The sequence below is a fragment of the Mytilus edulis genome, chromosome 3, assembly GCF_963676685.1.
Source record: "Mytilus edulis chromosome 3, xbMytEdul2.2, whole genome shotgun sequence".
Classification (NCBI taxonomy): Eukaryota; Metazoa; Mollusca; class Bivalvia; order Mytilida; family Mytilidae; genus Mytilus; species Mytilus edulis.
The window spans coordinates 102,791,166-102,815,240 of record NC_092346.1 but is presented as its reverse complement, the minus strand read 5'-3'; the positions used below and the strand labels follow the sequence as shown (position 1 = coordinate 102,815,240).

General features: G+C 31.2%; 1 protein-coding gene across 2 annotated transcripts in view; it reads right to left on the bottom strand.

The window, feature by feature from the left end:
* LOC139518052 (protein eyes shut homolog) overlaps window positions 1-24,075 on the bottom strand; it is a 114,318-nt gene that overhangs the window by 74,397 nt on the left and 15,846 nt on the right. For both annotated transcript variants that reach the window (XM_071309702.1, XM_071309703.1), the window contains 29 exons: window positions 23,620-23,640; window positions 19,820-19,941; window positions 19,449-19,516; window positions 18,778-19,028; window positions 17,924-18,036; window positions 17,230-17,297; window positions 16,501-16,751; window positions 16,065-16,186; window positions 15,622-15,680; window positions 14,860-15,227; window positions 12,733-12,845; window positions 11,981-12,048; window positions 10,763-11,019; window positions 10,336-10,448; window positions 9,997-10,064; window positions 9,297-9,559; window positions 8,690-8,806; window positions 7,616-7,729; window positions 7,126-7,242; window positions 6,671-6,787; window positions 5,206-5,319; window positions 4,756-4,875; window positions 4,302-4,415; window positions 3,107-3,226; window positions 2,615-2,728; window positions 2,130-2,243; window positions 1,628-1,741; window positions 974-1,090; window positions 212-325 (listed from right to left, as the gene is read on the bottom strand). In XM_071309702.1, the coding sequence (XP_071165803.1) occupies window positions 212-325; window positions 974-1,090; window positions 1,628-1,741; window positions 2,130-2,243; window positions 2,615-2,728; window positions 3,107-3,226; window positions 4,302-4,415; window positions 4,756-4,875; window positions 5,206-5,319; window positions 6,671-6,787; window positions 7,126-7,242; window positions 7,616-7,729; window positions 8,690-8,806; window positions 9,297-9,559; window positions 9,997-10,064; window positions 10,336-10,448; window positions 10,763-11,019; window positions 11,981-12,048; window positions 12,733-12,845; window positions 14,860-15,227; window positions 15,622-15,680; window positions 16,065-16,186; window positions 16,501-16,751; window positions 17,230-17,297; window positions 17,924-18,036; window positions 18,778-19,028; window positions 19,449-19,516; window positions 19,820-19,941; window positions 23,620-23,640 (3,831 nt within the window). The remainder of the gene's footprint in view (window positions 1-211; window positions 326-973; window positions 1,091-1,627; window positions 1,742-2,129; window positions 2,244-2,614; window positions 2,729-3,106; window positions 3,227-4,301; window positions 4,416-4,755; window positions 4,876-5,205; window positions 5,320-6,670; window positions 6,788-7,125; window positions 7,243-7,615; window positions 7,730-8,689; window positions 8,807-9,296; window positions 9,560-9,996; window positions 10,065-10,335; window positions 10,449-10,762; window positions 11,020-11,980; window positions 12,049-12,732; window positions 12,846-14,859; window positions 15,228-15,621; window positions 15,681-16,064; window positions 16,187-16,500; window positions 16,752-17,229; window positions 17,298-17,923; window positions 18,037-18,777; window positions 19,029-19,448; window positions 19,517-19,819; window positions 19,942-23,619; window positions 23,641-24,075) is intronic.

The window sequence follows — 24,075 nt, the reverse complement described above, 5'->3', positions numbered from 1 at the left end:
CATCACTTGCCACCATGATATAGACAATAGTGTTGAAAGTTGTATTATACACCAATGATTAATCAATCAATCTTTTGGATACTAAAAACTTTTCTTGATCAAGGAGTTGAAATAAGGTCCTACTGCGAATTTCGGTCACACTGGATTGATCCATCATCTTAAATATCATATGCACTGCATGCTACAGTTTAATATAAAAAGATGATTTTACCTTCTTTACAGAATGGTCCGCTCCTACCATTGGGACAACTACAAACAAAACTTCCGAGTGTGTTGACACAAGTGGCATTGATTCCACATACATTAGCAAAGCATTCATCTTTGTCTGTAAAATTTAAATATATACAATCATATAAAACATTTCAAAATTGTTACTAAATCTATTCAATCTTTACATCTCATGTTAAATGTATATTTCTCACAAGGAAAATTGAAATAAATAGCGGATACACCCTTGATTTATCCTGTAAGTTAGTATTTATTTAAGAATTGAATGCTCTTTTTTGTAACTTTATTGGGGTGTAAAAGCGTTGACCGAAGTACATTTTGTATGAAGCTATGAAGCGCGGAAGCGCTTCATACTAAAAATGTGCGCACGGTCAACGCTTTTACAACCCTATAAAGTTACAAAAAAAAGCATTCAATACTTATAATTACATTTTTACCTATAGGATCCTGAAAACACGCCTTTTATCAAGTTTTTATTTCATTTACCTGTGCACTTTATTGTGGGACCTCGTGTCATCATGAATGAAAAGTTTTATTGTGTGATACAACTGCTTAAGGAATAAAACGTGATGTACAGTTAGCCAATCAGAATAACGTATTATAGTGAAACATACATTTAATGTAATTATTGACAACTGAAGTTTTTTTTAGAAATAAAGAGATTTTAAATGAGACTTTATTCAAATTCATATTCCCATCATAGGGCAAATTTCTATGTTAAACCAAACATTTACCCTGAACTCACCTATCTGACAGTTAACTCCCTCCCAACCAGGAGGACATACACATTGGTAAGAACCAACTAAGTCATTACATTGGGCACCATTCTGACAAGGCTGACGTTCAACACACACTGAGGAAGCTGAAATTTTAAAAGTGTTCATATAACATCAACTGAATTGCTTCAAAATGAATTAACATAGTACAAAATAAATCTTGCTTGAGTGATAACAACAATTTTTCCTGTCACTTAGAAGTAATAAATATGAGAAATTAACATATTCTACCTATAATTTTACAAATTATATATATATGTATTAAGCCTTACCCATAAAGGTATATATAAAATATCTGGTAACTTTGCAACTTTCATCATAGGTGAGATGAAATTTAAAAAAACAACTATAATCATTTTATTTCCTATTGTTATTGCAGTAAAACATAATTATTCTAGAGATTTTCTACATTTCAAAAAAATAATTTCACTTTTCTTCAATAAGTTATCATCTATTTTTATTTGTTATAAAAAAAGAGAAAAGGTACATTAAATTACATTTCTTATTGGTTTTAATAATTAATTCCTTGAGAACAAGAACAGATTTGAAGATACTACATTTACTGATTCCCTTTATAATTATTTCAATCAGTTATGAGCATATAGTAAATGTACATTACTTACTGGTTCCACACAGTGTTCCTTTGAAACCAGGAGTACAGGTACAATAGAAGCTACCAAACACATTGTTACAAGTAGCACTATTTAGACAGGGGTTAGCTAAGCATTCGTTTTTGTCTACAAAGAAAAAAAGGTTTGTCAGTCTAAAACATGACGTGTAGAACACAATTAATGACATATGTTTTTGACTGTTTCACATGTTAATCCTTGAACTGCTAAAACTTACTCAATGTGTTTGAACTATAAGTATTTTTCAAATTTTTGTAAATCAATGATTTTTTTTTTGTTTATTGTTCAGAAGTGGTTGTAACTGTTTGAGGTCCTTTTAGTTTCTAAGCTATCAAACATTTTATATTTTTGTCTTTCCACAGTTAACTTCAAAATTTTGATTTCAACATCTAATAATCTTTATAAAGCTTTTGAAACCTTCAAAATGGACCTGACCATTATAAGATATGTTTTATTCTGTAAGAGAAACATTTTTTACATTTTTATGTATAATTACCTAAATTACAGTTTGGCCCTTCAAAGCCATCAGGACATGTACAGTAATATGATCCCAAGGTCTCGTAACAAGACCCACCATTCAAACAGGGGATCATCAAACATTCCTTCTTGTCTGAAACAAAATTATATATTATATTAACATAGTATCTGGATATAGCATCAGCTTAAATAATTATTACTGGCAAAAGCTTAAATTATTCTATACTGAATAAATATTACGTTTTATTATTTTGCTTTTATGATACAGGTGGTTGCTCACACAGGTTAAAAGACTTTAAAAAATTTACTGCATAAGTTCTTATGGTTTCTACTTGATTTTTTGTGTGTGATAATTTTTCATATCATGCTTGCTACTCAAGTGATATAGGTTTTATCAGTCCAGTGGAAAGGGCATCATGAGCCTTATTGATGTTGCCTAAGAAATCAGTGATAAACAGATAATGTTTCTTGTTGATAAATCAATATTGACAATGTACTTCTTACCTTCTTGGCAATGAACTCCATCAAAGCCAGGTAGACACATACAGTCATAATATCCTGGATTATCTACACAACTTCCACCGTTCAAACACGGATTATTCACACAATCAGGGATATCTGGTAAAAAAAAAATAGAATATTTGACACCAAGTCATGTTTCATTTGTTAATACATGTGTATAGTTTAAGTAATCCATAAATTTCAAAATACCTACTTTTGATATTGCCAAAACAGAAACGTGTTCTCTTCAATTTCATTTTTTTTTCACAATGAATTTAAGCTTAGATTTCCGTCTTCTTATAACATTTAAAAATATGATAAATGTTGTCAAACTATTTTAGTTTTAATTATGTTGAATTGATAAGGCTCATTAATAATCATTTAAATGCACTTTTTCAGTAGATGAATTTAATATGTTGAATAATTTCTGACATTAAAAGATGTCATTAAGACTAGGAATTCCCAAACTAGCAAGTGACTTTTTGTATGACTTACCTACAGAACAGTTGACCCCAGTCCATCCATTATTACAAATACACTGGTATGATCCCACTGTATTGATACACTGACCATGTTTATGACAAATATCAACAAATTCAGCACATTCGTTTATCTCTGCAAAAAAACAATAAAATATAGACGTTACCATGGTGCTTCAAGAAAATCTGAATTTATTGGTGTATCTGTATGATATTATATTCTATTATCATTATAGAATCAGGCTAGTTAAAGGGTCAGTATTTGCCATTAAAGAACAATGAGCAATGAGCAAGTCTCTATGTTACCTTAATTGTGCAGTAGAAGTAATGAAAAATATTTAAATCTTTTTAAATGATGTATTGAAAAGGAACTGTTACATCTTACATTATTTTTTTCCGATCAAATGTTTATTTGTGTGGCTTATGTATCTAAAAGTTACTCTCTGTACCAATAACTTGGCTGCAAATGTAACTTTGATATACACATAACAGTTTTTTGGCATAATTAAAGTATTTTGTTTTGTCTGAAGAAAACTGAAATTGATGTAGTAAAGCATAGCATGCGACTGACAATGTCTTTTTGGTTTTAAAAAGTCTAAATCATTGACTAGACAATTATTGTTTATTTTGAAAGTAAGTCAAAACACAGTAGCCCATGATCTATAACTTACCTAGTCCACAATTCTTGCCCTTATACCCAGGTGGGCAAGTACATTTATAGTCGCCCAATAACTCTTTACAAATACCACCATTAAGGCAAGGTTCTATAGCACAACAATGATAGTCGTCCCTGATCAATAACTAACCTAGTCCACAATTCTTACCCTTATACCCAGGTGGGCAAGTACATTTATAGTCGCCCAATAACTCTTTACAAATACCACCATTAAGGCAAGGTTCTATAGCACAACAATGATAGTCGTCCCTGATCAATAACTTACCTAGTCCACAATTCTTACCCTTATACCCAGGTGGGCAAGTACATTTATAGTCGCCCTATAACTCTTTACAAATACCACCATTAAGGCAAGGTTCTATAGCACAACAATGATAGTCGTCCCTGATCAACAACTTACCTAGTCCACAATTCTTACCCTTATACCCAGGTGGGCAAGTACATTTATAGTCGCCCAATAACTCTTTACAAATACCACCATTAAGGCAAGGTTCTATAGCACAACAATGATAGTAGTCCCTGATCAATAACTTACCTAGTCCACAATTCTTGCCCTTATACCCAGGTGGGCAAGTACATTTATAGTCGCCCAGTAACTCCTTACAAATACCACCATTCAGGCAAGGTTCTATAGCACACTCCATTACATCTAAAAATAAAGTACATAGATGTATTGATTAGAATCATATTACTACTATAAAAACATCTATTGTCAACTTTGTGTATCAATACAGAATTGTGTTATACATGATATGGAGATTTTTTTTGTATAAGAAAATCTAATCTCATAAATACTACATTTGTACATGTCTTATTTTTTGCAGAATTTCATTCAGTACAATACTGTAAAGCTTCTAGACTATTTCAATAATAGTATTGTATCATGGATGATTAAAACTTTACACAATTCCAACGTACATTAGTTTCAAACAAAGTGATACTTCTAATGATCAACATAAGTTAAAATTAACCTCCTTTGGGAAACCTACCTGTAGTACAGTTCTGACCCATCCATCCCTGAACACATCGACAATCATAACTGCCTTGTAGATTAAAACAAGATCCTTCATTAGAACATATATCAGGGTATTCCACACATTCCATTATATCTATAATATAAATAAAACACATAACAATTCATATATCAGGGAATTCCTAACACTCCATTATATTTATAATATAAATAAAACACATTACAATACATATATCAGTGAATTCCAAAGCTTTATTATATCTATAATTTTTACAGAACAATTACACTTACTCATTGTGAACATTAAGTACTATAGATTGCCTTTTTCTTCTACATTTAAAAGAAAAAGTTAAATCATTTGGCTCATCATGGTATTATTTTAATGAGTGCTTCAAAAAGTTATCTGTCAAGTTCCATTTCAGTTATTGGTACAATTCTGTTTAACACCTTATGACAAAATGCCTACCTCGCTCACAGTACTGTCCAGTCCAACCAGGAGGACATTGACATTTGAATGACCCAAGAGTATTCATACAGGAACCTCCATGTTGGCAGATATTCACCTTGCATTCATTCAAATCTAAAGTACAAGAAATATTTTAATTAATACATATCTTATTTTGCATGGAATATATCTTTATTTTTATTTTGCTGAAATTGACAATTTATATACTTTTTTATGGGAAATTGTTTTTCTTACCTGCTGCCTTTTAGTAAACAAACATTAAAAGTCCAACAAATAATCAGGGACATGCAAATTGAAGTTTGGTATTTAAATCTGTTTCAAAAAAATTTCTAAAAAACTCTCAGCATTTCTTCCATTAAGACAGTGTCCAACATGCATCCTTCAACTATTTAAATGAGAAAATTCTGATGCATTTGGCGTTGCCTAAACTATTTTCTTTGTCAATAAAAGAAAGGAGTAGGTTCAGTAAGACCCCTTTTTGGCCCCAAAATATAGCAGTTTTACAAAATTGTTAAAATGTAAACCTTTAGTTATTTATTGGACAGTAGAATGCTTCTGCTACATAAATATGGGCTGTTTTTGACAATACAATGCACATATATCCGGTACTAGCACCATTAAGTCATGCTAGATTACTGAAATCCTCATAATTCTAGCATTTTAGTTAAATTTTAGACGGTTTTCGTGTAAAACGAAAGTGGCCGCATTCGTGTTCATCCTTAATATTGAAATGTAAGTTGTATTTTATGATAATACATAACATATATAAAGGTTGAGGATGAACACAGATGCGGCCACTTTCATTTTTACCAAAAACCATCTGAAAAGTGACATTTTTCGGCATATTAGGTAGATTTTTCATATTTGAGCTTGAATCGGATCGTTTTTAATGACTAAATCTGTTAAAATCTTTCACATAAACTAATTAATTCAAATAAAATAGACACTTAAGTGTTTAAAAAGTGGTCAAAATCTTTCGTCAGATGAACCTGAAATTTGAGGCCAAAATAGGTCCTTACCGGACCTATTCCTTTGGAGATGCAATGTTAAAATAATGTTCATAATTGGAAATCTTTCATGCCATTTAAAAATTTTGTGCTCTAAAGTGGCATTTTATATAATGTAGTAAAATAAATTGGGAAATCTTGAATTACCAGCACCTGAGATCACCTCCATTTTTTATTGGAGTTCCTTAGTCTTTAGTTTTCTGTGTTGTATTTTGTGTACTTTTTGTCTGTTGGTATTATTCGTTTGTAGCCATGATGTTGTCAGTTTATTTTTCTACTAATGAATTTGAATGTCCCTTTGGTTATTTTAGACCTTTTTGCATGCTTTATTGACCATGATTAAAATTTATATTGAGAGTTTTGCACCTGTCAATCATTCCATGCAGCAACTATAGTTGATCTATTGCTTATAGTATCTGTGGTTATGACTAGTAGAATGCATCCTTATTAAAACTTACCAATGTTACACAGAGTGCCTGTCCATCCTGGTTTACATGAGCAGAAGAAATCACCAGGTCTGTTTACACACGCACCTTCATTCTGACAGATTCCAAATTGTAAACATTCATTTATATCTGTTGAAAGTAAAAATTCATCAAAATTTATATAAATGAACAATTAAACATGGAACATTACTGGATATTTAAAAAATATGAATGAACATCTTTTCTGTAATGAGAAACACAAATAGAGTTAAACAAATTATTTGTTAACAAATCAAGGGACACAAAGCCATCTTTTCCTAAAGTGCTACCATGCTCTTTGATTTTTAACTATGCATAACAAAAATATCTGTTTACTTGTTTACTCATCTTTACAAACTTATCTTACACTTCTGCATGAGCTTATATACTAACATAATTCATACTATTCCCTGTAGTCCTACAAACATAATAATGTCCTATATACTGACCTAATTCACAATTGGTTCCAGATCTGCCCATGACACACATACATAAGTATGACCCTGGTGTGTTTACACATGTTCCTCCGTAGAGACATTGGTTAGGATTCTGGCATTCGTTGAAATCTGAAAATAAAAAGATTCAAATGAGAGATATATAGAAAACCATCATTCAAAGTGGAAAAGATGTGAAAAAATTAACAATTGAAGAATAAATGTGGGACAGGTATCTATTAATTTATTTGTACATTAAAAAGGTCCAGTTGACTAAAAGTGGTGTTTGGTATCCATTCAATCTCTGTGTGTTAACTGTCATTTGTAAATTTATATTACCAAATTGAAGTTTCAAAGAAAAAATCTTTAAATTGTTGAGGATTGTCCTTTAAAACAGTGCGTTTGTATTTTATAATCATTGAACCTACTCCCAAACCTTTAAGGTAATGGTTTATAATGGTATTAAACAAGGACCAACAACTAGACTGACTTTGTTTGAACCTACCAATATCACAATGAGATCCTGACCACCCAGTTGGACATTTACAATAGTATCCTCCAAATGTGTTCACACAAGATCCTCCATTCTGACACAAGTTGACAACACACTCATTTACATCTAGAATACACATAACACATATCTTATAAAACATTTACACAAATCATTTACATCTGGAATACACATTAGACATATTTTATAAAAAATTTATACAACTCATTTACATCTGGAATACACATTAGACATATCTTATTAAAGGTTTACAGAAATCAATTTATTCACATCCAGTGAGAGGTTTAGCTAGCTATAAAACCAGGTTTAATCCACAATTTTCTACATAAGAAAATGCCTGCATCAAGTCAGGAATATGACAGTTGTTATCTGTTTGTTTGAGCTTCGCTTTTGCCATTTGATTAGGGACTTTCAGTTTTGAATATTCCTTTGCATTCAATATATATATCTTTGGGATTTTTAAAATCCACATGTACATAAATTGTAATAAACCGTGAGTGTCTCTTTTCATATGATGAAATAATTGACATTATTCCATATTGATAAAATTTTAGTATGATTTTCTATATGAATGGGATTATGAATAAATAAGCATATTAACCTGCGGAAAAAGTATATATGCATATACATGCATAATTTTTGTAAAAAACGTTTGGTGTCCAATTGGTTTTGGTAATAAATTGCCATTACATACATTTCCCATTGGCCTCAGTGAATATCAGTTTTTCAAAAGTCAATAAAACTACATATTTACCTCATCAAAAGACAGTAATTGTATATTATTAAAAACATATAATACAATATTGATTACAAAGCTGAATTCATTTTTTTTTATTCATTTCATATCAGCAAATCTTCTATCTTCTGTACCTGCTTGGTTTAACATTAACTTAATTATCATAAACCTTATATGTTTGGTATCTCTGACTCTCTTTATCATTTTGGTGAGTGCATATCAACAAAGAAGGGATGCATGTCCTAACATTTTTTCACATAGACATAGTTCAATATAAAAAAATGTGATTTTCTGATTGATAGACCACATATATATCATGTATTATTTGTTACCTTCTTGACAGTTGGTTCCTGTAAATCCTATTGGACATTGGCATATGTATCCTCCCACACTGTTACCCATACAAATACCACCATTGGCACATGGGTTGGCCATACAAGGAACCAGTGCTGAAATACATTCCAATGATTGCTAAAAGACCCATATAACTTATATAGTACTTTAGTTCTTTTAAATAAATGCCATACTTAGTTCATCTTCAGCTTTGAACTACCCAAAACTAGGTAAAATTTTGTAACAAATTATTAGTACAACATATTTGTAATTTTTAAGTTCATAATCAATTTCAACTTCTACTTTGTCCATGATCTACACACAACATTTTTAAACATAAATAGCATTATTCACAGTATTTTTTTTGTTCGAAAGAGCAGCATCTATTCCCTCAACAGAAATTAATATATCCCTATACTTTATGCTTTTTTCACTGTTGTATACAAAGAAATTAGTATTAATTTCTGTGCATAGTAAGTTTGACAACTTCTTATGCCAATCAGTATGACATTTTTTTATTTGAATGTTTTATTCATATATTACTAGAAATAAATTTGACAGTTATGAATTAGTACAAATATTTGTTATTTGTGTGTTAAATCTTACTGTATGAGGTTGTAGGTCCAGCAGTAGCTGTAATGGATGGCCCAATAGTCTTGGAATATTCAAATGTATAATTGCTAGCATGGACTGTAATCTGACAGGTTCCTGTTCCAAGTAATAGGTTCCCTAATCGGAAATAATTATCTCCTTCTAGATAGGCTTTAGGAGCTTTGTTCTGTAGTGATTCCAAAACTAATTGAGCATAGTTTTGACTCAAAGCAGCTGCATGGTATGTGCTGAATTTAATTGTCTTAGGTACTGCGAATCTGAAAAAGTAAATACATAGGTACTGCATGGTATGGGCTGAATCTAACACTATTTCAATTTTGTAAATGCATGCATATAGGATAAGTTATGGAATTAGCTTTAACTGATTTTGAACAGCAACAAGTTTCAAGTAACTTTTTGTTTTTTATTGTCTTATTTGATCAGTTTTGGTGCAAGATCCAACTTAACTTATTTAGGGAAATGTAACAAAATGGTAAAAAATACATTATTTCTTATGAAAAAAATAATCTTGCGATTTCGTTGGTTAACTACCTGAAAGAAAAAGAACTTTCTGACTAGATTTGCTGTAAGTTCTATCAACTTATTGCAACAAAATAAACATGTTTTGCTTCTAATGGTATAATTGAAGAAAAAAAAGCAAACAGAGAAAAAAATAACCGACATGTTTTAAATATGATAAAATTAGACAACTCACCCGAAATCATTCAGCTCACATTTTAAATATTCTGACTGGAATGCAGTCTGATTAAACAGACGGACCACCTAGGAAAATATCACAAAGTATCAATTACTATACCATATTACTTGTTTCAAAAACAAAAGAAAAATTTCTTCTCTAGAAAATACATGTTCACCATTAAAACAAAATAATTTAACTTTATATTTATGCAACTGTTGTTTTTTCTAAACAAAATTACTTGGTCTTTCTGTGATTTGTGTATTCAGAATTTCAGATCTAATTGTTGAGGCAGTCTACGCCAAGAAATTGTGTATTTTCAAGTACAATATACATACTAGTTTGAGTTCTACTTACATCTTTACACATGTTTTCTTGTTGTTGATTAAACATGTAGGTAGTAGGGTCTGAGTATTCTTGTGGCAAGGTTTTGTTGTATAGGTGACATATGTATTCATGTCGTGTAGCAGCTAAAATACAAATATATTGAACATTTGATAAAAAAAGGTTTCTATAAAATATAAAGATTATATTAGAATAGGATCTAAAGTACAAACAAATTACACAAATAATAATGGACAAAACAGCTTCACAATTAAATCGATATATCTATTGCAAAGTCAGATTCTGACATCCTTTCACATGGTATTTTTTTCAATAAATATGGCTCACTTCTCTATGATTCGTGGTAAAATACAATTTTCATTAAAACATTATGAACATTCAAACCTTTTTTCTTATTTTTTAGGTATAAAATGTGTTGAAGTATATAGTGGTTACTTACAGTAAGGTATAACTGGAGGTGATGTGGTTACCCATGGTGGTATGGTGGCTGTTGCAGACATGGTATAGTTTGTAGGAATTATGAACGAATCACCTCGACCCCATATCAGTTTGAGATCACCAACATCAATCAGATCAAAGCTTCCCTTCCTGTTATGGGGAGCTATATCTCGTAATACCTGAGTTAAATTGTCCTTCAGGTATTGACCGTATGGAGTGTCGAAAATGAGGTGAAAGTTCACATTGGTCGGAAATTTACTACAAAATATGAAAAAGGAAATACACACTATGCTTTATAGAAATACAGACTGGGCTAAATAGAATTGGAACAAAAAATAACATGATATACAAAATAACATTTAATTATAGTACTTGTAGGTTTCAACAATAATTCATCATACTTTCTGGTATATTTGATGAGTTTTTTACATGTTAAAGATCACAAATTAAATGTTTACCCTATTCCCTTGGTGATTGATTAGAAATAATACTAGGGTTAAGGTGGCTCGGGCCTTTTCGAATTTTCTATCAGAAGTGCCGTATTTTTGGTTATCTTATTCTTTAAAGAAAATGAATCAAATTGGTTGAAAAAAAATAGGGGGTCACGGACCATTTAAGCTCAAAATTTTGCTTTTAAACAGGTATGTAAAAGGGACCATTTTTCAATGAAATGATAGGGAAAATACAGGTGTTGACATATTTTTTTCGGAATATCAAAAAAACGTTCCATGACAATTTCTCCAAAACTGTAATATGAAAAGCTGGAATATAGCTTCAAAGAATGAGCCAATAAAAAACATAGGTCACCGATAAGGAAAAAAAATATTTTGCTTTTAAACCCAAATTTTGGCGGGAAAATGGAGAAAATGGGTGAAATGTCATTTTGACCCTTTAAAAAATACAGATAATAACGAAAATATCCTATTAGTCACATAACTACAATGATTTAACATTTCTAATCAATCAAAATATTTAAAAATAATACGGAATTTATGACAAATACTTTTGTAATTCATGCGTAAAGTTATGCGCAGTCGAATAGTCCCGAGCCACTTTAACTGTAAAATGTTTACCCTATTCTCCTGGTGATTGATAAGTGAATTAAGTAAATGTGTTGGGTACCACCTTGAGATACAAATAAGATATTTACCCTATTCTCCTGGTGATTGATAAGAAATAATACTAGGGTTAACTGTAAAATAAATCATTTCATACTCACTTGAAGTTATCTATCATACATTCTTTAAGATGACCTTGGAGGTTGGATACACTAAAATATGTCTGCAACTGAAATTCAAAAATAATCACGTAAATATTTGTTTCCCTAGTAACAGAAAATGTGTCAGAAATGGCAAGAAACAACAAAGTATTGCATGTTTAGATTGACTGGTTAAAATATTGAATAGTCTAATGGTGGACATAAGGTGTCATGGATTCTGTGGTTTATAATACATTTGTCTGTCTCCATCATGACAATTTTATTTTCATTTAGTATGGTAAATTCTTTTATATTTACCAAAGTAATTATTACACCTTAGGTTGTAATAGTCAGATGATTTAGGATAAAATTGAGATTAAATCAACTATATATAAATTGGAATGTTAAAGAATTAAAGTAGTATTTTCTTTCTTTTTCTATCAAAATACAATGAATATTTGAATTTTTTATGATTACAGAATATAAAATCAGAAGCTATTAACAGACATTCAAAACTATTATACTTAAAATAGTTCAAATCAGAATCATTCATCAATTCCTTCTGCTCACTAATTTTAGTTTTCTTCTCTCTAATCTTTTTTCCAAATGATTACAAATGGAGAAAAGATTCTAAAAAGGTGATTGGTCCTTAAATAATTACATTAGATGCTTACATTTTTAGAATGAATACAAAATGTACTACAGTCAAGGCTTTTACACTCCAATGAATTTACAAAAAGAAGCATTCAATTCTTAAATAAAGTGTCACTTACATCATCACAAAAGTCCCTTTGAAGATTAGCAAACTGATAAGAAGTTTTGTCCATAAGATCTGGTGTCCACTGGAAATCATACAACCCATAGGTCAGATTGGCATGTGTAGAATCTGCAAACATAGGAATAGGAATTGCTAGTGAGTGTTTTTGTCTTATCTTAATGTACTGTTATGGCCATTAGGTAATTAGGTGTTTATAATGGTAAATTTTTATTCATTTAGTATTTCTTAAATGTATCTTTTAAGAACCAAGAAGATTAATATCTTGAAATAGAAAACTTGGCTATTGTTGAGGACTGTAAGTTAACCTTTAAATATCTTTTTGTGATGTTTGGTTATCTTATTGTAACATACCAACATCAAGTTTATATACAAGATTGCAATGTTGATATATTGTCATAAATTTTTGTGAAATAAACTTAACAGTAAAGAAATAAATTCTAAGAAAATATCATTATAATTTACTAACTACAGTATGTTTTTTTGTGGTACATTCAAATCACAACATTTAACATCCAATGAAACTATCGTAATTTATGTTGTTCCAGGTGTAAAGACTGTAAATTTACAAACCAATAAAACCATTAAATATTCATCACAAAACTACTAACAACAAATATAGTAAGTTCACTAGTTAAAATTGATTTACATTTGTCAGTTCAAGGTCAAACATGATTGCATGCACATTTTTTTATTTTATTTTGCACAATAAAACAAGATATATAAATGTCAATAAAATTCATTGTGCATAAACACAAGAGGTAACAAACTTAAAAACTGATTCAGAAATGTTGCAAGAGTTTTTACTACCACAGCCAAATAAGTCTTCTCTAAAAAGTCTCCAGTGGTCTCGTTAGCCCAAAATAGAAGGGCGCCGCGCCCTGGGTGCCCTCAGCCGCGCCCTGTGTGCCCTCAGTCGCGCCCTTCTGCCCTGACGCCGTTTTCCAAAAAACCCTTGTGCCGTTTTGGTAAAATTGCCTTTGTTTCATCGATTTCTTATCAGAAGTTAAATTACAAATATGACACCTGGTGATTGCCCCCAGGTAATGAGGTTTATCATGTCATTACAATCAATTATTGTGGATAAGACTTCAGAGGTGTTAATTACTAGGTAATTTAATTAAGACAATGTACCTTTTTGTCATAAATAAGATGAATGTGTCGGCATTTTCGTCACAATGAAAGAGTTTGCGAATGACGACTTTCATGAATTTAGAATTGAATTGAAGTAATTAAAATAAAACTATGCCTTCTGACACAGAAACATCGTACATCTCAACTTGTGAGCGACAAGCAGACGTAAACATGGAAATTAATTTTGGAGTTATTTCCCCTGAAAATGCTTATTACAAAATTGTGCTCCTAAAATATTATCTAGCACTAAAAATAGGAAAAAATAACCAATTGAATACAAAATTATATAAGAATGTTACCTTAAGGATATTAACTGTCTTTGAACATACAAAAAAAAATATATTGCAATTTATTTTTGATAATCATACTTTTGGCAATCCATGTTTTATACATTCTCAATAAAGAAATATGATACTTTAATGTGATGTAATGATGTCCAACCTGTCATCTTACTAAAATCGAAGTGTGCAGTAATACTCTCATCACAAATCAACTTGATGAAGCTACACTAAATAATATATTCTTAAACACGAACAATGAAAACAGGTTGTGAGGGCCCAGCTCTAGATGACATTTTGAAATACAACTACTCTGTCATGTACATGTATGGTAAACTATGAGATGTTTAGTTTATGTTCTTTCTTTTGGAAACAGAGGGGGAAGGGAGAATAGTAAGTTTATTTTGCCTCTTTTGGTTAATAGTATGAATGTGTATTGCCATGTATTATGAACATGATATAGTATGAATGACTTTTCTTATGCAAATTTTATAGAATAAATAATCAAAACAACAACTTTATAAATGCATCTTTATTAACAATATATACAGTAAAAAAATATGTGAACTCGTGATACACGCAGGGACGTAGACAAAAAAAAATGAGCAGTGCCTTCTCCTATCATAAAAAAGTGCCCTGCCCTCCACTGGCACCCTGCCCCTTTTGAATTCTAGCTAGAGCACTGGTCTCTAATAATATAATGTAATACCAACCATAGAGAACATAGACTGTAGTTGTTCCTCCAACTGTGGCTGGTGGCAGTGATGGTGTCCCTTGACCTACATATACTGTAGACGTTACAATACTTCCTGTTATCAATGGACTAGCAGTGGTGTGTGGCATGATTGTAACACTAGTGGTCAAGTCCACCGCTGTCTGGACACCTTCTAATATGACCAATAAGTCCCCTACAAGCCAAGTGCCTAGGTTCTGTCCTGAGGCATCTAGATCAGGTTTCATATAAGGACCTGGTGCATTGGTCTTGATTAATGACACAACTTTATCAGCTGTAAATGTGTATGGGTAGGAGTACTGCAACTGAAACCTAGCTTTGGTGTAACTTTTGCTTGGGTCTGGTGATCTGCAAATCAAAATCAATGAAGATTACTATTTTCAGATTGCAATAGATATATCAAAGGTTTCACTAATATTTCTTATAAGGAACATGCATGAAGTTCAACATGAACCATTCAGTCTAACAATAAGATTGAATAAATCTGCCTAGCATAAATTCAATAGAACCAATAAAAGAACTTTCTTATAACACCACTGATCTAGTTAAAAAGAGAAACGATAAAAGTTTCAAATCAAATACTGTTTTGCATTTAATCCAATGTATAACTTAATAATCAAATGTAATAACTTATGTATAACTTTGAATCAAATATAATAACTTAACTATATTCAATTTTCAAAGGTGTCCATATAGAAACTTAGATCTCAATTTCATAAAATATTTACACACATAAACTTACATGAACTGTAACATTTTGCATCCTTTGTATGCAGGATCATTTATGTGAAATCTTTCCATCTGTAATAAATAAAGGAAATTAAAGTTACAGCAAAAAATGTTTTTCAAACCCTTTGCAATGATATAAAAATTGTTCTAATAGAAATATTATTTGCTCTGATTTAAACAAATTTCTACTGATATGCAATGGTTAAACAACTAATATACAAAACTATCACAAAGGTTAGCATATTGATCATTTGACCATAATGATACAAGTAAGGCTGAGCAATACTATTTTTAAAGAATACATTTGTGTTTAAATCTGATAAAAAGTATCTTTTACCTCCAATCATAAGATAATTTTAAAGAAAACCGCCAAGCTGAATCCAGCTTTAAAATTAATATATATAAAGAATGATAAATTGAGAATGTAAAGAATAAGAATTCCAGATCAAGACTTACATCTTTACAGAATCTAAATGCTAGACTGAATGCAGGTGAACCTGGTGAAATAGACTTCAGGCCTTCATTCCATGTCAGGTTATATATGTAAACTGTTACTTCAGCTAACAACATACGTGTGTCTGAAATAGAACAATTTGTTTGTGTGTTTCAATAATATTACGTATACAAGCTTCCTAATTACAGTAAACCAGCTTGTTTTGGTGCATACTTCATTATGAGTCATGTTTTTTTAGGAATCTTTGCAGCCATTTTTTTTCCGCTATCTTCTCATTTTCATGATGTAGATGCAAGTTATACACTTTCAAAAAATGAATTTCACATTATTTTTCTACCCACATATGTTGTGCAAATGAATAAGTCGATGATAGATCTAGGTCAAATGTACCATTTATTATATATATATTAATGTCAATAAGTTTTCAGTTTTTCTTACCTGGAGGAAGACTTGGTGTTGGTCTTACAGGTGGGGTCGGTGATGGATCTAGGTCAATTGTACCATTTATTATATCTAATGAAGCACTAACAGGTTCTATCAGAAGGGTTCCTATCATTCGTAACTCCTTTTGATTTACCATAATTCTTTTAGCTCTGTCTTTTATAATATTTAAAACTAGTTCTTTCATTCCTGGAGATGACAATCCTTGGAACCTGAGTTGTACCCTGACATAATTGTGTGGATCATTCCTATAAATAGATTACATATAGATAACATGGCCTTGAACCCTGACATAATTGTGTGGATCATTCCTATAAATAGATAACATATAGATAACATAGCCTTGTACCCTGACATAATTGTGTGGATCATTCCTATAAATAGATAACATATAGATAACGTGGCCTTGTACCCTGACATAATTGTGTGGAACGTTCCTGTAAATAGATAACATAAAGATAATGTGGCCTTGTACCCTGACATAATCGTGTGGATCATTTCTGTAAATATAAAACATAGATAACGTGGCCTTGTAACCTGACATAATTGTGTGGATCAATGAACTATAAAAAGGGGATAAAGTCAGAAGACATGAGTCATATTACTTGATTTTACTGGCACAAATTGAATTTACCTAGTGCCACAAAGTAGAATTATTCCTGATAACATTTGACCTAATCAAAGAGAATGGTTTGTATAATGTTGATTGGTGTATGTTTGACTTACCTGAACTGAATAACCCGACAACTGTAATACTTGTCTTTAAGTACACTGTCTTTAAATATGGCATCAAGCTGTAAAAGAGTAAGAAGAATATAAATGGTCATCATACAATCCGTATAAACAGCTTGCTTTACATTGGGTTTTTCTGTGTGTCAACTGACATAGTTGCAGTATTTTTTGGAAGATTAGTTTCATAAATAAGAATGGCATTTTAATTTTTAATAAACAATGTAGTAATAATTGTTTTGAACAGTACAAATACTTTGACTATAATATATGCCAGTGCACAGGCAGTTTTCATATAAAAAAATGGAATCTGCTTCTTACTCTCAAATAATGGAATAAACAATAAAATTGAGAATGGAAACGGGGAAAGTGTCAAAGAGACAACAACCCAATCATAGAGCAGACAACAGCCGAATGCCACCAATGGGTCTTCAATGTAGGGAGAAACTCCCACACCCGGAGGCATCCCTAAGCTGGCCCCTATAACAAATATATAATGTTTAAATGATAAACAGACAGACAAAGCACATTGCCCTCAATTTATTTGTTCAAGAAGGTTCATGGAGGTTAAAATTGTCATCTGACATGATTGATCATTGGTTCAGATATAAACATTTATCTATGATTGATCATTGGTTCAGATATAAATGTTTATCTATTGGCTATCCATCTATTTTAGAACCAAACTCACATCTGCACAAAAAGGTTCAGCATGGCGTAAAAAGTCATAGGTTGTATTATCTGTCAACTCTTGAACCCAGGTCAGGTTGAACACCTTCACGTCTAAATTTGCTATGGTTGCATCTGAAAAAAAGTCATAGTATTCAAACGTCAAATAAATGATTTAAAATTTTGCTCAAATATTATCAATTTTGCTGAGGTTTTAAGCTTTTTGTTTTAACTTTTGATAGTGTTAAGTGCTGAAATGCAGTAATATGTTTAATGTCAATGCTGACTACCAAAACTATCCTAAACATGGGCTGCATTACATCTGATTTGTTAGCTGCCTATGATCTCTCTAATAATGTTTCACAGCACAAAAAGATGACAAGTGAAAGAGTGAGGACATCATTAGCTTACCCCAATCGAAATTAAATGTATTGGAAACACAGGAAATTGGTGTCTGACAGATCTTAAACATGCACACACATTACAACTGATCAATGTTGATTTGCTGACCAATTATGATGTCGTTCTGTAAACTTGTATTGGAGAAATGTGTGATGAAAATTTAACAAGTTGTGTCAACATGTTGAAAAATTCAAAGTATCAGCAAATTAAAAGTACCGGTAGTTACTTAATAGATCTGAATAATGCTCATATGTGTTAACATATCAATGTGTAGCTGCTGACTATATATAAAGTCACTCTGTCAATAAATATGTATTGAACAAAATAATAGATTCAGAAGGTTGTGGCAATATAGTCTCCACTCCAAACGAGGGGGGTATCAAAATTAACATTAACTTGTTTACATTTAAACAGGTTACTTAATCTTTAAACAACTGAAAATATTTTCATTAAATTAAAAAACTATGAAATTACCTATTATTCCATAGTCAGGAATTTTTGTTGTTGTTTCTGTTTTAGTTTTCACATTAACCAAAAAGTCTTTAATATATGACAGCTCAAATCCATCTTTAATGTGTTTCTGGGCTTTTTCTCTGATGATGGCCAAGATTTCCTCATCTGAGACATCCCCAACAAATCCAAGATCAAACTTGACATTGATGGACTTCCCAGAAGATAAATTGATGAGGCCTGAACACTTGCAGTTGATCGGTTGTGTATTAGCTCTACAAACACAATTCGTTAAATGTTCAAAAAGTCAGGAATTAATGTTGGCAATGTAAATCTATGAACAAACAGAAAGCATAAAGGTATAGACTGATATATTGCTTATTACATTAATTTCATTCAAGAATAACCAATACTATTGTCATTTTTGGGGAAATGAAACGGAGTTCAAGTCTTTGTTTTTAATCTACTTGTTAAATACACTTATTTTCATATCCCACAAAATTTTGTACAATTTCTCATGAAATTTGTACCTTCACAACACCAAAGCGTAAGTTAACATGTAGCATATTTTTCTTTATAATGTATAAACCTTTTCTGACAAGTATAATATTTTTAAGTTGTCCTAAACAGTTGACAAACATTCTGGACCGTCATGAGAGTTCTGTGTTTGTCTTATATAAAACAAAGTAACTCACGTAATTTCTTTAACAACACATCTTTTGTATCGTTCCCCCAACACACTTTTCTGAAAATACCCATTAACCTGAAAAATAAGGACAAAATAAGATAAGTTCAATTTATTCATTTGAAAATATATGTCATTAACAAAATTGTTGACCAAAAATTCTAAAAATAACGTTCTTGGCAACTTAAATTTTTTACCTTTATTGCTGTACAACCAAATCTCAGAATTTACTTATAAATGCTAACAAAATAGACTCACAAAGTCAGTTAAATGAAAAGCTCTACAAAATTATCAAAATGTAGAAAAAATACAATTCAAGATATGTCATGTATGTTTATCTTTGGAACAATCTGTCGTGTTTTACTAAAGATGTACATTTACCTCATTACAAAATGGAAGAGCAATTCTTTTAAAGTCTGCTGATGATGAATTGCTCATAGAAGATAAATATGTCTCATTATAAACTGGAACTGATACACTGGCTGAATTGGGATCTGTTTGTGCTGTAAACATAAATATAACAAGCATTCAGATATGAATTAAATAATGTGTTTGAACGCTAACTCAATAAGGTCTCTTTAATTTTCTTGATATGAAATTTACTTAGGGTTAATGTTTTTAGTTTATGTAACCTCACTTCCATGGGTTCCTACTCATTATATAGTTGCTTTACATCTGTAATTACAAAAGTCATTTATAAAGCTTTTTGTAGGTTGACCTCTACCTACATGTGTAACATATTTTGTATTGTAGGTTTGCTGTCACTTTAAAACATACCTCAAATCTGCTTCATTCATATCAAAAGATGTTGTATAAAATTATCACTGCAGTTACATAGTAGACCACCATTTCTTTCAAACATCTTACTCTACAGTGCATATGTAAAAACAGAAAACACCAATTCCAACTCCTCTTTAGGATTGAGTAACACCACAAACTACATGTTTCTTAATTCCTATTTTCAAATCAGTGTAGATTCTGGAATGTTTCACCAAGGATTTGTATCGTAAGAAGAATCCTTGGTTTCATTATCAAGTAATTCTTATGAAAATAAGTTTATGTGACATCTATTTTCACTGAACTAGTACACATCTGTGCCAGCTGAAGACCGTCTGAGTGCATGATTTTCTCGCTGTGTTGAAAATCCATTGACTTTGACATATTCCCCATTGCCATTCTCAATTTTATTACATATACAACAAGAGGCTGTCACAACGACAGCAAACCGGATTTATTAATATTTATTTGTGTCCTGGCAATATCACAAGAACCATTACTGATGAATGGTGAAAGTGAAAATCGTCAATATCAAATTTGACCTCCATTTTGTCATCAGTATCAACATCTTAAAATTTGAAAAGCTTAGATTGAATGGTTCATGAGTAAATGCAACAACGTGAATGGAAACGCCATTTCACAATCTTTCAAGAACCATAACTCCTGAACGGTAAAAGTCAAAATCGTCATTATTGAACTTGACCTCTAATTTGCCATCAGTAACAACATATAAAAATTTCAAAAGCTTTGGTTGAATGGTTCATGAGAAAATGCACGGACACGACTGGAAACACCATTTTTCAATCTTTCAAGAACCATAACTCCTGAACGGTAAAAGTCAAAATCGTCATTATTGAACTTGACCTCTATTTTGTCATCAGTAACAACATATTAAAATTTGGGAAGCTTTGGTAAAACAGTTCATGCGTAAATGCACGAACACGACTGGAAACACCATTTTTCAATCTTTCAAGAACCATAACTCCTGAACGGTAAAAGTCAAAATCGTCATTATTAAACTTGACCTCCATTTTGTCATCAGTAACAACATATTAAAATTTGGGAAGCTTAGGTAGAACAGTTCATGCGTAAATGCACGGACACGACTGGAAACTCCATTTTTCAATCTTTCAAGAACCATAACTCCTGAACGGTAAAAGTCAAAATCGCCATTATTGGACTTGATCTCCATTTTGTCATCAGTAACAACATATTAAAATTTGGAAAGCTTAGGAAGAACAGTTCATGCGTAAATGCAGGGACACGACTGGAAACTCCATTTTTCAATCTTTCAAGAACCATAACTCCTGAACGGTAAAAGTCAAAATCGCCATTAGGGACTGTGCAATATTTATCTGAGGGTGGGACCGGTGCAAACATGGACGGGGCACATACTTTTTTCATGCAATTAATGAGCGGGGCGCAAAGTTTTTTGTAACAAACCTTTGGCGGGGCGCACACTTTTTTAAAAACCCTTCGTGTGTGCATAAAAAAATTAAATCAGAGTATAACAGATTAAAACTATTTGTGATTTCTGTGGAAAAAAGTAACTTGATAGAAAAAGAACAATTGAATCTAAAACAAAATAACCTAATACAGTGCTTCAATATATTTTTGTGTGTTTATGCTTTTAATAATCATTTATAAAAAAAAAATGAAATTCTGATCAAAATTCTGGAAAACTATAAACAATGTTTTGAAAATTAAACATATGACATAACATATGGTAATAAATGCTTAAACATAAAACAACTTCAATTGTATTTTAAATAAATCTTTAACATGACAAAATTAAATTCTTAAACATTAAAAGAATTACAACTTAATCTATGAAAAAGCTGAATTATGTCCCTTGGGAGTATTAATTTCCAACAAAAGTCCTTGCAAACAGTAGAAAATGAAAAATTATGTATGCCTGATATAATTAAAGATATAAACTACAAAATCAAACACTATTGAAATATTTTCTGCATGAATTGCCAAGAATGTGAACAAATTCTTTACACAGGAGAATATAAATTCTATCTAAATTTGGCCTCAAGTGGGCCTCTTTTTTTCTTAGATGGACAATTTTAACGCTGAAAATGCTTCTAGTATGATTAAATATTGCCTTACTCCATAAACAGTACAAACTTAACCAGAACATTTCCAATTTTAATAGCTAGAGAAATACCCAAGTGATACATTAGGGAATTACACAGCAAAGAAGGCAAATATCTAAGTTAAAAACATTTGTCGCGTCTTGAATTCTGGTGTTTCCAATTGAACTATTTATTGCGAAAGGTGAAAAGAAATACAAAAGAACTATAGTTTTGTGCATTTTATACAATATAGTTAATATTGAACTCCCAGAATAAAGTTTTATATCAGTACCCATCAATTTGACTTATTATGATGAATCAGCACTTTTCTCAACACAGTATTGTTCTCAGTGAATAATTTTTATTCTTTGTGATAAAAATCAAATGTACTTATAAAAAGCTTCAAAATAGTATAAAATAACTGAAGTCTGATGCCCACTATCATTTTACACCAAATTTATGAAATTTTGGAAGTCTTTTCAAATAATTGTCTAGAAAATATTTCAATAGGTTATCAAATTTATTTTGTAAATATACACACTGCAATTATTCATAGATAAATACAAAAAAATATTTTGTACCCTTACATTCAATCACAGCGCTCCTAAGTTGACTTCCTTCAAAAATAAAATCTTTATAATATTGAATTAAATGCATTTGAGTTGAAATATCAACTCTGATATACATGTATTATTGAATGTTGTGCATTTTAGTTAAAAAATATCATGTTTCCATATATGTGTTTCATTTTTTTTCCAGCGGGGCAAGGACTTTTTTTTTCATTAATTGAAGCGGGGCAAGAACTTTTTTTATAATAAATATTGGCGGGGCATACAGTTTTGTTTTTTTTTTAATATTTGCTGTACACCGGCCCCACCCTCAGATAAATATTGCACAGTCCCTTATTGAACTTGGCCTTCATTTAGTTGTCAGTAACAACATATTAAAATTTTAAAAGCTTTGGTTGAACAGTTCATTAGTTAATGCACGGACAACATTTGATTCCCGCCCGACCGCCCGCCCGCCCGACCGCCCGCCCGCCCGCCCGCCGTACATCCCCAAATCAATAACCGACATTTTTGTCACAAAAATCCGGTTAAAAATTAAGAATGCATATGTATATGCATCATTTACATTGTCCAAACAACTACACAAAAAAGATCCAATAGATACCAGATGACATTCAAGATTCATAAGATTCATAAGTCAAAGAAAACCTGTGCCATAACAACAAACAAAGGACTAAGAAAAGACAAGCAGGTTCACAAAACAATACATTGAAAATAAATTAATAAACAACACACAAATTGATTATGTACATACCTGAAGTTGTAATACCTGCCGCTGAAAAAGAAAACTTAAAATTTTAATTTCTATTGCATATAAATAAAGGCAACAGTAGTAAATTGTATACCGCTGTTCAAACTCATAAATCCATGGACAAAAAACAAAATCGGGGTAACAAACTAAAACTGACGGAAAGGCATAAATATAAGAGGAGAACAACGACACAACACTACAATGTAACTAACACACACAGAAACGGACCAAGCATCAGACAAAATCCCACGAGAATAACAAATATAACATCAAAACCAAATACATGAATTTGGGATAGACAAGTACCGTGACACGTCTTATCGCAATGTCAATTTACACTCAAAAATAAGAGAAAACAAACGACGCAACGTTAAATTGTAACACACACAGAAACGAACTATAATATAATAATGGCCATATTCCTGACTTGGTACAGGACATTTTTAACTGAAAAATGGT